Raw genomic sequence first — 14,686 nt, 5'->3', positions numbered from 1 at the left:
TGCTCAAAAACTTGTTCATGAGCTTCCTTGTTTGTGCTTATGTTGTGTACGTCTGTGAGTTCAGTGGAAAATAAACTGCTTATTCGGTGCTTCAGTTGTGTTTTCAGGGGTAATCACAAATGTTGCTGATCTCTCAGCATCGTTTATTATCTGGTAAACAGTGAGAGTGTAACTTACAGCCACAGCAGCTTCCCTCCAGCTTTGTCAGGCTCAATTTGGCTCAGTGCTGGCAGTGTAGAACTCAAGCTGTTCTCAAGTGTTGTCTGTCTGTCAACTCACAGGAGAAGCAGAGGGAAGTCAGACTCTTGACTCCAAACACTCCAAACACTTGAAACATGTAAAATATGAGCAATTTGTTGCCCAGTCTGCTGGTGTTGCCACTCATGTGTGACGAGTGTTAGCTCCATCCTTCACAAGCCTTGTTAATATGAGCTGTAGCATCTACAACCAATCTTTTTTCTTTCTTTCTTCTTTTTTTTAAACCACATCAGCTATGGATTTGTGGTGCAGCTTGAGAATTCCTTTTAATCCATCTAATTCTTTCTCTGCACCTAATCCTTTTTTAATTCAACACCCTCAGTAACTTACAAGGAGACAAATCTAAAATGTAGGCATAGGATTTTGTCAGCTTACTTTGGCAAACTCCTTTTTCTCAATTTAAGACCCATTTCACTTTGTCTGGAAGACCACAGCAGAGAAAGCCTTAAGAGTTTAGGTGGGACGTGTTGTCTGGCTACAGGCTAAAGACGCAGATGCATTTGGAGCAGAGCCATAAAGTTAATCTAAGAATGAAGATATCTGACTAAAGCTCTGACGTGAAAAGATTTTTCAGCAGTCACCACATCTTTTCTTACTCTGTTAAACACTGTCAGCATTAACTATTCCCTGACATTTACCATCGCACAACTTTTGAGACTTTTTGTTTAGTCTGATAGTCAGTCTGGTTGTCTCATCAGTTATCATTAGCTAAGAGAGACTGGACTTGAGGTCAGAGGTCAGAGGGGGAAAAGGGTGTAAGGAAGGAAGATTACTGGAAGAATGTGGAAAAAAAGGTGTCAGAGAGTTGAAGGGTTCAGAGATGTTGAGTTGCTGAAAATGAACAAAACTACAAAGCTATGTAAGCAGTTGTGTGGCTTTCCTTTTGGAGCAACGATGCGGTGAAGGTACTTTAGGAAATGTCAAAGGATCACAAAAGTCAGAAACTGCATTTCAGAACAATGATGAGCTACAAAAGATTCAGTTTTGACCAAAGTGGTGAATAACCTGACAAAGCTGCTGCCTGTGATGCTAAAAAAAAAGGGAAGATTTGAGTGGCTTTTTTTTTTGGCTAAGCTGTTGAAGAAGAAAAAGAGTCTTGCAATAAATGTAACCATCAAACCCGAAGTACAAGAAATCAACATTATGACGGCCAGAATTGCTCCTCTGCCACCGACCACGGGCAGCCGGTCTATCTAGCCTCACGCACCGCAATGTGATTATTAGGCCCTGCTGCAGTCTGGAATGCTCTTTAGTGGTCTGCTGTACTTTATGGTATATGTGAATTATCATTGCCTACAGTTTGCTGACAAATCATGTACTTTCCTACCTCTCCGGTGCCCCTTTCATTGCTCACTTACGACTCTTACCCACAACTCTCTTAGCCCTCAAACTTATAATAAAAACTAATTTGGTCTCTTGGGAAATCACGCCAACTTTAGCTGAGGAGTGGCACCAGCTCCAAGTATCCCATTGTGCATTACGCATGATTCATTCTTCTGTTTTGTCTTTCCTTCTTATTCTCTCTGCCACTCACTCCATATCCTGATATTTTTTTTTTTTGCCCCATAACCCCCACCTGCCCCTCACTACAGATGAATGTGCTGCAAACCGGGGCTTCAACAATGTGTTTACTGTGAACACTGGACATTCATTGGATGGGTGCATGAACTCCACTGGCAAATTCAATAGTCTGGCTTTTAGTGTCGTCACAAAAAAAGATGGGGTCTTTCTTCAGATTTCCATCTCATTCACACAGAGCTATTTGTCAACTTGGTTATGGGTGAATCCGGTCATTGCACAGTGAAGCCCCTTTCAAGCTCCAGCGATACTTCTTTGCCTTCAGGGGTAATTTGAGAACCAGTTACGATAAAAAAGCAGTCGAAGGTCATTTGGTTCTGTGTGATGCAATGTAATGAATCAGACCCATAATGCATTAGCTTTGCACAAAGGCAAGATGAATCAATGGGTATTCCATTATCATAACTGATTTACATTCATAATATGTATTATTACACTCAAAGGGGATCTACTGATGGTAAAGCGGCCTATTGTGCTTACGTGGCACAATAGGCCGCCAGTTCTGATGGACTACTAGATACTTGAGAACAAGCTATCAACAACAAATGGCTTGTCCTCACCTATTATTAGGGGCCCAAAAAAGGTGTTTAGACTGTGGCTTGAAGGTAGAGTTTCCATCTAACACCTTCATTAGAGGAGAATGCATCCTCAAATACCCCAACAGCCACGCTGAGGAAATCCAGTGTTAATGTAGAAGATGCCCTCTTTGTGGCTTCCTGCCAAATATGCAACATTTTCACGAGCGCTTTACGGACTGAGCTCAGGTTTCTGGAAACAGTCAGAACAAACTTATGGCAAATCCCATTCAGTCGCTGCTCTGAGCTCTGCTGAAGGAAGCATATTTAGTGAAATCGGTTAACTGAATTTTTTAGCAATAAGATAAGGCACGCTCTAGGTTTTCCATCTTGGGATGAATCAACTCACAATTCAGTTTTTTGATCCAACACACGTAGCTAAATGTAGATTTTCAGTTTGGGATGTTGTTTAGCATATTTCTTGAATCCTTTTGACAACTATTGTCAAATGGAGGTCCTTTAGTTCTTATTTTGTCTCCATAATGTTTTTTTTTTTACTTAGGCACATCTCTTGTAACATAATAGTGGTGCTAAAGCACAATTTTAATTTATTGAAAGACAAAGAACGCCCATATCTAGGATAGGTTCAACAATTTCTGTTTTGAGCATTGTTTAATTTGGTCCAAAGTCAGGTCCAAGAAGCTTGAGTTAATAAAAAGAAATTCAAGTTTATAAATCTAGTGCAACCCTGTATTAATTTCTCCTCAGCTGACCGGCCACAGAGATTAGCTGTCACCTGCTGCCCTCTAGTGTTAGACACCGCAACGTACAACAAATGGGATCAACTTTGATTGTCCACTTTTTAGTTCCTTCACAACTGATATATGTAGAATTGTCTTGATATTTGATTATGATGCAAGTTTCTGAATAATTAATTTATAAACCAAGTGAATAAAATTTATTCATTGATTGATGGGCCGCACGGTGGCGCAGTGGCACTGTTGCCTGAGTTAGACTCCACCATCTGGCTGGGGTGTTTCTAGGTGGAGTTTCTATGTTCTCTTCGTGATGCGTGGATACTCAGCTTCCTCCCACAGTCTACAGAAATGCAATTAGTGCGGTTAGGTCAGATATATGATTCTAAGTTGCTCATAGGTGGAAATGTGAGCGCAAACGGTTTTCTGTCTTTATGTGTTAATTGGAAGAGGATGGACATTAATAGACTGATATTTTTAACATTTTAATTCTTTAAGTTTAATTCTTTATAGACTTAAAAAAAACAGAAAGTGCATTTTATTGTTGTTCAGTTGTGTCATTTCCATGATCCTTAATGAGTCTTAAAATGAGTCAAGGCCAGTATATGTGAGCATGCTGAAAAAAAATAAACCCCCCAAAAACATTCACCAACAAGATAAACCATTACACAACCTGGCTCGTGTAACAAAATTCTCCTGCTGGTTAGAAATGAGAATCTTGCAAATGCTAATGAACAATGTGACACCATAAAACAACCTTCATATAAAAAAGGCTTGTTTTCAGTGAACCTGTGAATAGAGCCAGCTATTAAGTCATTCAGAGCTATACGTCATCTTAAAAACTTATGAAAGAAATTCCCAGGAGATAAATTGTAATCAAAACTTACTTTTGATAAATGACTGTCATATCAATCACCCATACACAAACCACAGCATTGTGTAGTTGGAGAAAAAAAGGAATTACAGAACTAGCTGTATATGCTCCTGATTTTGGTGTGAGCTGGTCAGGCTGTGTTTGGTCCTTCTGGTAAAAAAAGGTGTTTGAAATCGTCAGAGCTTAAAGAAAATAGATTTGCATCAAACTGTCTTTAGTGAGGCGAAAGTTACAGCAATACATCCACTCTGCCTGCATACACACATGTAATACAGGCACCATGTATAAAAATACAGCACATGTGCAGAGTGTTCAATGATGTATTCCCGATGTGTAAAAATTCATGTTTATCATGCTAACCTAATAGCATTTCAAAATTTCTGTATTTATTTATCTTTTCCCCGCTCACCCTTCCTTCCTCCCATTATTCCCCCAACCCTTCCACGCTCTAAAACACTCCAGGAATGAGCCGGGAAGGCACGGCATCGGTGTACCGTTTCCAGTCTTTGCCATACTTGCTGCTGCAGCGGTGTTCATCGCGAACACAGCGGTGGACCAGCAAGATAGTCATGTAAACAATGTAGAAATATGGAAGTATGTGGCCGAAACCACACGAGGCACAATAGGCCAGAGAGCCCATCAGGTCACCGGTGTAGTTGAAGTGCCGGGCCACGCCCCAGAAGCCTGAGGTCAGGAGCTTGCTGCGGTGCATGCCGCCATCGGCGGAGCGATATGTGCACTCAATCCATGTTGGTTTGCGGCCCCAGATGGAGCAGGAGCCCTCTGTGCGGCGGAACAGATCCTTCTGGTGGTTGGTGGAGCGAAAGATGTAATACCCAACGAGGCCGAGCAGCAAGACGGCGAGGGCGTGGGCATCGGAGAGCTGGACTGGGTGGTACACCAGGTACAGACCCTGAAGAGAAACAAACGCATTCATTCTTAATGGAAGCCATCTGATTATCAAGGTAAGAGTATGAGAAAAGTAACACTGATGAAGTTTGATCTTGTGTGTTTTTGAGTGTTACCATCTATATATTTGTTACCTGCAGTGTGTAGAGGTATGGCAGCCAAACACAGTCTCCCCAGCCCAGATACCATCCAAAGTGGTCATGACAGATATCGATGGTCTTCAGGTACCACGCCTCATTCCAGAAGAAGTCCAGTACATAAATAGCCTATCAGAAGCAGAGGCTTTTTACTCAAATTGCAGCTTTAGACTTCAGTTGCTTCGATTTTCATCCAACAAAGGTTTTCTTTAAAGTCGCCCAAAACTAAAATAGCCTCAGTGAGCCAAAAGCTTCGGCTTCAAAGTCATATATGCTCAGTTTCAGGCAGGCTTCGTACTATTCCTAATACGGTCATCTCAGACACACACTAAGTGTGAGCACAGAAGCACCGCCCACCTCTTGTTCAAACTCTGTTTATAAGGGAGAGTGACCTTTAAGAGAGAGGAACTAAATCAAAATCAGGCTGAGGATGAACTGAGAGGTAAAGTAAAGAGAGCTCAAGAATAAAAATGTCTTTCAGCATTATGGGTCCGCTTTAATGAAACATGTTGGAAATATATCATGCACATCTACACACAACCTTGACGTGAACATGAAGGATGCAATGCTCTGTTGTATTTTAAGTTTCACAGCATACGGTGGGTTAGATAAACTTGTTGTACTAGGATATAAACCCGGATATTGACAAAAAGTTTGAGATAGTAGAAACATTTAATTAAATTCTGAAAAAATAGAAATGTAAAAGAAAGAATTAATATTTACAGATCTAGTTTATTTCTATGTCAGCAATCGAAGGTAAGTTAAACCTGACCTTCTGTCATTGAACACAGTCTGTACCAAAGATCTGCTGAGTTGCATTCTACCACTGAAACAGGTGACACTATCTAATCTACTCATCAGAGGCTTGCTCAGGTTAATCAGTCCGCAGCCATAGTTCACCTGTTATAATATGACTGGGCTTTAGAGCTGCCAACAGAAGACTGCTGACCAAGGAGCACTGTGAAAGTAGGACACATCAGGGCTTTTCCTGCTTACAGGAATTCATGAGCATCTTGAGGAGGTTTTATCCAAAGCTCGATGAAAACATTTTTTTCCCCTTGGTTCATTATGATGTCAGTGAGTGCAAATACCTACAATATGGCCTTCTCAGACATACAACTAGTTAAAGCTTCTTTGAATAGAGGCAGCAAATCTGGAGCTAAAAAACACTCATTTCAGGGCTGCAACAAGACTAAATAAGAATGATTTTGAACCGTAAACCTTGCAAAGCCACTCTAGCAGTGCAAGTATAAAAATATCCTCTTAAATCATTCAACTTTCACCTGAAATTGCGAAAGAAGATTCATTTAATTTAAACCTCGTCTTACCTGCAGTACATTCACCAGGATCATGGAGTTGGTGATGTAACCGTAGAGTTCTTGTTGCTTGGCCATGTAGGACAGATTGATTAGAGTCCAGGCTACGATGCCGGGCCGGCCGTTGAAGAATAACTTGAAGTCAAACCACTTGCCTATGCGGGGGTTGAACTCAATACCCATCATGTAGTTATAGAAGATGTTCCCTGTGAACTTGCTGTATAGTCAGAAACAGAGATGGAAGAAAACATGTTCAAAAAGTTGCTTTAAATTTCTGCTCCTCCTACCTCAGTGACACGTGTGCATCAGTACTCACCAGTCCTCAGCGTTGGTGGGGAAAAGATGCGCTTTTATGAAAGCAAACGTGGACACAGCATAGCCCAGTATGTTAGTGCACCACAGCAGGGGGATCCAGTTGTCGAATATGATCGTGGGAGAAAACCAGTGGAAATAATGTGCGTTGGCAAACCACAGTGCATGAGTGATGAGCCAGCACTGCAGTCCATTGATCTCATACTTGTTAATCAGGCCTTGTGAACAGAGAAAAAAAAAGACAACTATTTCTACATACTGCTTTGATAATAAAAGCCAAAATCTATTAATCTTTTCACAGGCATGGGTATAAAACAGGTCCTCATAATTAAACAAGTGCTGTGGACTGATGAGTGGGTGTATGTGTGTGTTAATCTGTTAATCACCAGCTGGGGTTCGTGCTCCTTCCTGCACACCACCAACATAGCCAGGGATGAACTTGTGGGTAATATCAGGAAAACACATGTACAGGAACACCTAAAGGAAAACACAGAGCATTTGAACTAAAAGACAACAGACAGTTTCTTTGAGTTACACTGCCCTCAAACTCCCCTGCTTACCTGGAAGCTCACCCAGATGGCATAGATCTTAGCAGCTGACCACGAGAAGGAGGGTGCCCGGGCCCAAATGGAGAGCAGGGTGGCCTCTCCTTGGTACAGATCCAACACAGGCTGGGTGATGGAGCACTCATACTGATCACAGGCCATCACAAAGTAGAAGACAATGAAAGGGGCAAAGCAAAGGAGGCCGATTACACTGATGAGGGAAAACCAGTCCACCTCCCTGTGAACAGATCATACATGCACACAGATACAGTGTGAAGACTTCAAGCTGAAACATTATTCACCTGTTTCATATTTCTCTAAATGTGAAATGTGAGTGCAGTACTCTAAACCTAAATACTTTGAGCCTCTCTTAAATAAGGGTGATAGGACCCCCTAGAGGTACTTTACGGTACTGCATAGGAAACTGAAGTTTATTTTGTTTTGGGGTTTTTTAACCTATAAACTATGTATTATGAATAATTCCTAAAATTAAACATGTATTGGTTAAACAAAATAATTGCTAAGATAAAACTCCATTTTAGTACCAATCAGAATAAAACCTGACTGATGGAAAAGGCAAAAGATTACGAGGAAGAATTACAACAAAATAAATCCATCTATCCATTCTCTTCCGGTTATCCTTTGCAGGCTCGCGGGGGACGTGCTTCATGACTTGGTTCCATGAAGCTGGTTTGCACAATAACAGGAAACTAGAACAAAAGAGCACCAAAATGGAATGCAGCTGTTTTTTATTCTCTTGCATTACACATGTGAAGAGTACAACTTCTACCAAACATCACATGATTCAACAAAAAAGGGAATTATGCAGTTTTTTTTGTGGATTATCATTAAACTTTCATTTCTTAGTCAAGCATCATTTCTGCAAGGGAAACCATCTTAGCCATGTCAGCTCTGTGGCTTCGGTAATGACCGACTGTCAGTCTGAAATCGATCAAAAACTGTTTAACGGACTGGCTCGAAATTTTACACTGACCTTCGCTTGCCCAGGTGATCAATTTTGCTCCTTAGCAGCTCATCCCTCATCACCAGCAGGTAAATATCATTTGACTGGTCTTATTGTAGATATTTATGGTCTCCAGGTGACAAATCCTAAAGCTGCAGTTATTGTCTCTAAATAAATTGATGGATCGATTCTGCACTGATGTACCACAGAGATGACTGCAGAGACTCGCAGACCAGCCTGGTTGTTAAACTGGGAAACAACAAAATGTTCCGTGCCAGCATACCTGACGACATATTTGCAGCAGGTGAACGTGAACTGTAATGAGTGCTGCTCTCCTTGTGTTTTCAGGGAAATAAATCAAAAAAATCATAGGATAGACTGACATTTATTTTGGGTTATACATAGTAATTAACAGCTTAATATTTCATCTAAAGTCATCATCAGCTCCAGTTTGTGACAATAATGTGTTTATGATCAAACACTTGTCAAAGTAACGACAGTCTCATTAGCCTCAGACATACATTCTGATTAATTTTTAATCTAACCACTTCCCCCTGGTGCATTACTCTCTGTTTACATATCTGTGTGTCTTCTCCCAGCTTTGTACCAAGGCTCATTTGTGTGCCATGAATATATGATGTGTTGATCAAACCGTTTATGATGCCATATCCCAATGACCCAGATAAGTCTGAAGATTGTGTTCTGAATTTCATGGACTTGTTTAACAAATTGTTCCAGGATGTTGCTGAAAAAGCGGTGTGTCAGTGTTTCCATTTATAGTTTGTGGAAGATTTCAGTTTTTTGGGGTTTTTTTTTTTATAGTCTTAATCTCAGTAGAAATTTTCTGGCGGTCCTCAAACTTTACTTTGTTATCAAAAGTTAAATGCAACAGCACTTTGGTCTTAAAACTCAAGACTAAACTTGAAATCACTTACTGATGTCAGTTAAAAACCAACCAAAATACCAAGTGGTATTTAAAGACTCTTTCATCATCCTGTACATGAATGTAGACATGCTTACATTATGATCATAATAGTGAGATAAGGGTTCGACTGCAGCTTGTTTCAGATAAATAAATAAATGCAATTGCATGTGTAGAGAGTGAGGAAATAGTAGCACCGTTTAATTGAAGCGTTTTTTGTTTTTAAATTTTAGAGCTTAAGACAGTTCATTTTTAAGGTCTGTGTTCTCCTGGCTTAAAAAATGCATTTCATGGAGTAATTAAACTCTGTGTCAAGACTGCTCTGTGTATATTTAAGCCAAACACGTCTATGCATTTTAACATTATTTCTGACTATATGATAAACAAAGATTATATGTTTTTAATGTCCGAGTAGATTGTTTGCAGGAAAGACTCTCAACAACTTTTTTAGGACTTTCTGAGAAGTTTGTCAAAACTGCCAAGGAAAATTTAGGGTGTTTTTTCAGTGAATTCGACTCACCACGCTCTCCCCCACTGTGCTAGCTGCTCCTTCTGTTCAGATCTTTTCCCATTGGCACTGTGCTGCGGTCGTCTCCTGGTGGTCTCCATGGTCACTGCTCCACTCAACTCTGGTGAAGAATTGTGCTATTAGTTTACAATCTGTTATCTACAAATGTGCTGCACTTTGTGCACCACTGCGGTAAGTCAGTCAGATACTCAGTAACTTTCACTGAATGTACCAGCAGTAAGTAACAGCCTGTTATTAACCAAACAGATGTTACCTTCCAGTTCACATATTGACTCTTTTGTGTGTACTTGCTGAACAAACCCTCCAGAGTCACAGTCTCACTGCAAATCTAATCATGCAGCTTACTCCACAGGCTGCACGTTTCTAAACAGATAATGTGCTAATTGGAGGAATAAAGTGCAAATCCTTGGAGATGTGCGATAACAGACAGACCCAACTCGTTTAACAGGAAACCTGATGGCATGAAATCTTTTATTCTTCTTTGTATCGGTTTCATTTTCGCTTCTCTCTTTCACACACAGACACAGTCACGTCTCCTCCGTGTCATGCATTCATGCACTGTTCCTTTACAGTAAACTTAACTGTAACCCATCCTAAGCTAAAAAAGGTAAGTACTAAAACTTACTTTCCAGGAATTTGCATTACCTGCACAAACAGGGGGCGGATCCCCAGAATGTGACCCTGTGAACCGCCCCACAAACATGAGTAACACAAATGCACACCGTTCTGCAGCACTAAAGCTACAATAACAATAAAACTGGAAAACTTCAGTTTAAAACACTTAAGGCTTTCATGTATATAGTGCAAACAAGTAAAAACACGCTGTTTTTAGCAGCTTCCTGTAGAAAGCTAAATCTGACGGGGGAGGGGGAAACCCATCGTTGTATAACGTAAACAAAACCTTTAATTTCCGGATTATGTGTTGATAGTATGATTGTTCAGTACATACGTCTGTCTGTCTTGCAAGATCCACTTCCCATAATGCAAACTTAATCTACCGTGTCCATACAGAAATAACTGCGTCCTTTGTTCCATGTACAGTGGATTTTAAAAAGCACACTCACAATTTATTCACGGAATACCGTTAAACACACGCTACACAAATGCACCGTGACCCACTCACCTGTAGATAACCGTAACAAATGAGGGACAACCTTCTCTCCACTCCTTTCCTCTTGCCCAGGTGTTGGTTATAGAATAACAGCTGGAGAGAGCTCACCGTTCAGTTACAGACTCCGCCTATAGCGCCATTAAGTTGTCAGAGTCAGCCAATGCCAATCAAGAGAAGGCGGGCACGGGAAGATATTCTGATTAGTGATTGGGTGATGCTGACTGGAGCCACAAGCGCCTGATAGCGTCACTTGTGGTTGAATGGTTCAGAAAGACTAGACAACAAACTTCCGACACACACATTCTCTGCCCTTTGACATTTGAGGATTAAAAAGTAAATGTTTTTTTTTTTAAATGTTAATTACAATAATACTCAAGATATATGTAAGAAAATGACAGACAATTATTCAATTATTGTGTTGACATCGATACACGACAGATTTGGGTCTCTTTTCAAGTAAATAACTAATAATAACTTTTAAAAATGTTTGAAAAGTGTTTTTTTAAAACTAATTAAAAAATTAAAGAAGAAAATAAATATGGTCATTTCAATTCCCAAAAAAGGTTGAGAGGCTGTGCAAATTGGAAGTAAAAATGAAGTACAATGACAAGAGAAGATACCAAATGTTTAAGTGCAGGAATTTTATAATTTCATTAAAAAAAAAAAATACTTGGTCATTTTGAATCTGATGGTAGCAGCATGTGTCAACAAAGCTGGGAGACCTACTGAAAAACAACTGGAGGAACATTTTGCCACTAAATAAGACAACAGATCATTAACATAACCAGTATAAAAATAGCATCTCAGAGGAGTTTATTTTTTTCCTTTTTTAAAGAGTTTCTTAGTAGTACAGGTACAGGTTCATCAATTTTCAAAAATAAACAAAAAGAAAAAAAATTCAGAGAATTAGATAAATCAGTATTGGATGTCAGTGATCTTCAGACACCTGAGGCAGCATTAAAACAGGCAGAATTCTGTCATAAAAACATCCAGAAATCTTTTTCTGGGAAATCCGTTTTGACCAGGATATATCCTTCAATGCACATATTAGGCAAGGCAAGGCAAGGCAAGTTTATTTGTGTAGCACAATTCAACAACAAGGTGATTCAAAGTGCTTTACAGAGACATTAGAAACAGGAACAAATAAAAAGCATGATTTAAAATTGAATAAAACAAGCAAATAAACTAACTAACTAATTAACAAACAAACAAACAAACAAACAACAGTATATAAAATCAAAACAGATAAAATCAGAACAGTAGATAAAATCAGTAGTTAAATGTAAGTTTTGAAATTTAAGCTTAAAGTGTGGATTTGGTGCTTTATTCAAATGCAGCTGAGAACAGGTGAGTCTTCAACCTGGATTTAAATAAACTGAGTGTTTCAGCTGATCTGAGGCTTTCTGGGAGTTTGTTCCAGATATAAGGAGCATAAAAGCTGAATGCAGCTTCTCCGTGTCTGGTTCTGACTCTGGGAACTGATAAAAGACCGGATCCAGATGACCTGAGGGATCTGGATGGTTCATACTGGGTCAGGAGGTCATTGATGTATTTTGGTCCTAAACCATTCAGAGCTTTATAGGCCAGCATCAGAACTTTAAAGTCTATCCTCTGACGGACAGGCAGCCAGTGTAAGGACCTCAGAGCTGGACTGATGTGGTCCACTTTTTTGGTCTTAGTGAGGACTCGAGCAGCAGAGTTCTGAATGAGCTGTAGTTGTCTGACTGATTTTTTAGGTAGACCTGTAAAGATGCTGTTACACTAATCAAGCCTACTAAAGATGAATGCATGGACTAGTTTTTCCAGGTCCTGTTGAGACATCAGATCTTTTATCCTTGATATATTCTTGAGGTGATAGTAAGCTGACTTTGTTATTGTCTTAATGTGTTTTTCTAAGTTTAGGTCTGCATCCATCACTACACCCAAATTTCTCGCCTGGTTTGTGGTTTTTAGATGTATAGATTGAAGTTCTCTGGTGACCTGTAATCGTTTTTCTTTGGCGCCAAAGACTATTACCTCAGTTTTGTTTTTGTTTAGCTGGAGAAAATTGTGGCACAACCAGTCATTGATTTCCTCAATGCATTTACCAAGAGCCTGTACAGGGCCTCGGTCTCCTGGTGACATTGTGATATATATTTGTGTGTCATCTGCATAGCTGTGATAGTTTATTTTGTTGTTGTTTATAATCTGTGCCAGTGGGAGCATGTAGATGTTAAACAGAAGGAGTCCCAAGATGGAACCTTGGGGAACTCCACATGTGATACTTGTCTGCTCAGATGTGAAGTTACCTATTGATACAAAGTATTTCCTGTTTTCTACGTATGTTTTGAACCAGTTTAGTACAGTTCCTGAAAGACCTGTCCAGTTCTCCAGTCGTTTGAGTAATATGTTGTGGTCAACTGTATCAAATGCTGCACTGAGATCCAGTAAAACTAGGACTGACATTTTTCCACTGTCTGTATTCAGACATATGTCATTAAACACTTTGGTCAGAGCGGTTTCAGTGCTGTGGTTCTGTCTAAAACCTGACTGGAAGGCATCGTAGCAGTTATTCTGTTTTAAGAAGTAACTGAGCTGTTGAGAAACTGCTTTTTCAATGATCTTACTTAAAAACGGGAGATTTGAGATCGGCCTGTAGTTGTTCATTTGTGTCTTGTCAAGATTGTCCTTTTTCAGTATAGGTTTGATTACAGCAGTTTTTAGTGATTCTGGAAACACACCTGATAATAAAGAAAAGTTGACGATCTGTAACAGGTCTGACTCTAAAGTCTTTGAGACCTTTTTGAAAAAACTTGTTGGCAGGACATCTAAACAGCAGGAGGAGGAGTTCAGTTGACCTAAGATGTCCTCCAGGTCTTTGCTGTTAATAGGTTGAAACTGTTTCATGGTGTTTAAACAGTTTTTTGGTGGACACAGTACATATCCTGGATCTGCTGTTGATGTACCAATTGCTTGTCTAATTTTTTGGATTTTTTCAGTGAAGAATTTGGCAAAGTCATTGCAGGCCATGGTTGAATGAAGTTCAGCTGCCACTGGCACAGGAGGGTTTGTTAGCCTGTCAACTGTAGAAAATAAGACCCGAGCATTATGGCTGTTTTTAGTGATGATGTCAGAGAAGTAGGACCTCCTTGCATTCCTCAGTTGTAAATTATAATTGTGAAGTTTCTCTTTATAAATGTCATAATGAACCTGGAGGTTTGTTTTTCTCCATCTGCGCTCAGCTTTCCTGCACTCTCTTTTTTCATTTTTCACCAGTGTGGAGTTTCTCCATGGAGACTTTTTCCTTCCAGAGATAACCTTCACCTTAATGGGAGCAATAGTGTCCATTACATTTAACATGTTAGCATTGAAGCTATTGACGAGCTCATTGACTGACCCTCTGGGCAGGTCAGGTGTTAATGGGAAGACCTGGTTAAAAATTGCACTACTGTGTTCAGTTATACACCGTTTTGTGATCACTGTTGTTGATATATTTGTGTGGGCTGAGATTTTACTTTCAAAGAAAACACAGTAATGATCAGACAGGCCCACATCAGACACAGTAACCTTTGAAATGCTCAGGCCTTTGGAGATCAGTAGGTCAAGAGTGTGTCCTCTATTATGTGTGGCCTCTGTTACATGCTGAGTCAGCCCAAAGTTGCCCAGAGTGTTACTCAGGTCTTTAGTCCCTTTGTCCTGAGGGTTGTCCACATGAATGTTAAAATCCCCAGCAATAATTACACAGTCAAAATCAACACAGATCACAGACAGCAGTTCACTGAGGTCATTAAAAAAGTCTGTGCAGTATTTGGGAGGCCTGTAAACATTAAGAAACACAACTTTGGATGGGGCCTTCAGCTGTAAAGCCACATATTCAAAAGACTGAAAACTTCCAGGAGATAGCTGCTTACATTGAAATGATTCATTAAATAAGACAGCAACTCCTCCTCCTCTCCTGCTCGCCCTGACCTCACTGATAAAA

General features: G+C 39.9%; 1 protein-coding gene across 1 annotated transcript; it reads right to left on the bottom strand.

Moving 5' to 3' along the window:
* Positions 1 to 3,626: 3,626 nt before the first annotated feature.
* On the bottom strand, positions 3,627 to 10,824 carry dhcr7 (7-dehydrocholesterol reductase). The gene is made up of 8 exons (XM_085432648.1): positions 10,738 to 10,824; positions 9,606 to 9,714; positions 7,215 to 7,437; positions 7,041 to 7,131; positions 6,659 to 6,872; positions 6,355 to 6,559; positions 5,024 to 5,155; positions 3,627 to 4,893 (listed from the first exon to the last, which is right to left on the bottom strand). Exons 2-8 carry the CDS (start codon positions 9,692 to 9,694, stop codon positions 4,429 to 4,431), a joined length of 1,419 nt encoding a protein of 472 aa, XP_085288774.1. The 5' UTR covers positions 9,695 to 9,714; positions 10,738 to 10,824; the 3' UTR covers positions 3,627 to 4,428.
* Positions 10,825 to 14,686: the final 3,862 nt, after the last annotated feature.

Source organism: Copadichromis virginalis, linkage group LG1 (assembly GCF_057382275.1).
Source record: "Copadichromis virginalis isolate Kocher_CV1m ecotype Utaka linkage group LG1, C_Virginalis_male_GT1.1, whole genome shotgun sequence".
NCBI lineage: Eukaryota > Metazoa > Chordata > Actinopteri > Cichliformes > Cichlidae > Copadichromis > Copadichromis virginalis.
This window is presented reverse-complemented; position numbering and strand designations above follow the sequence as displayed.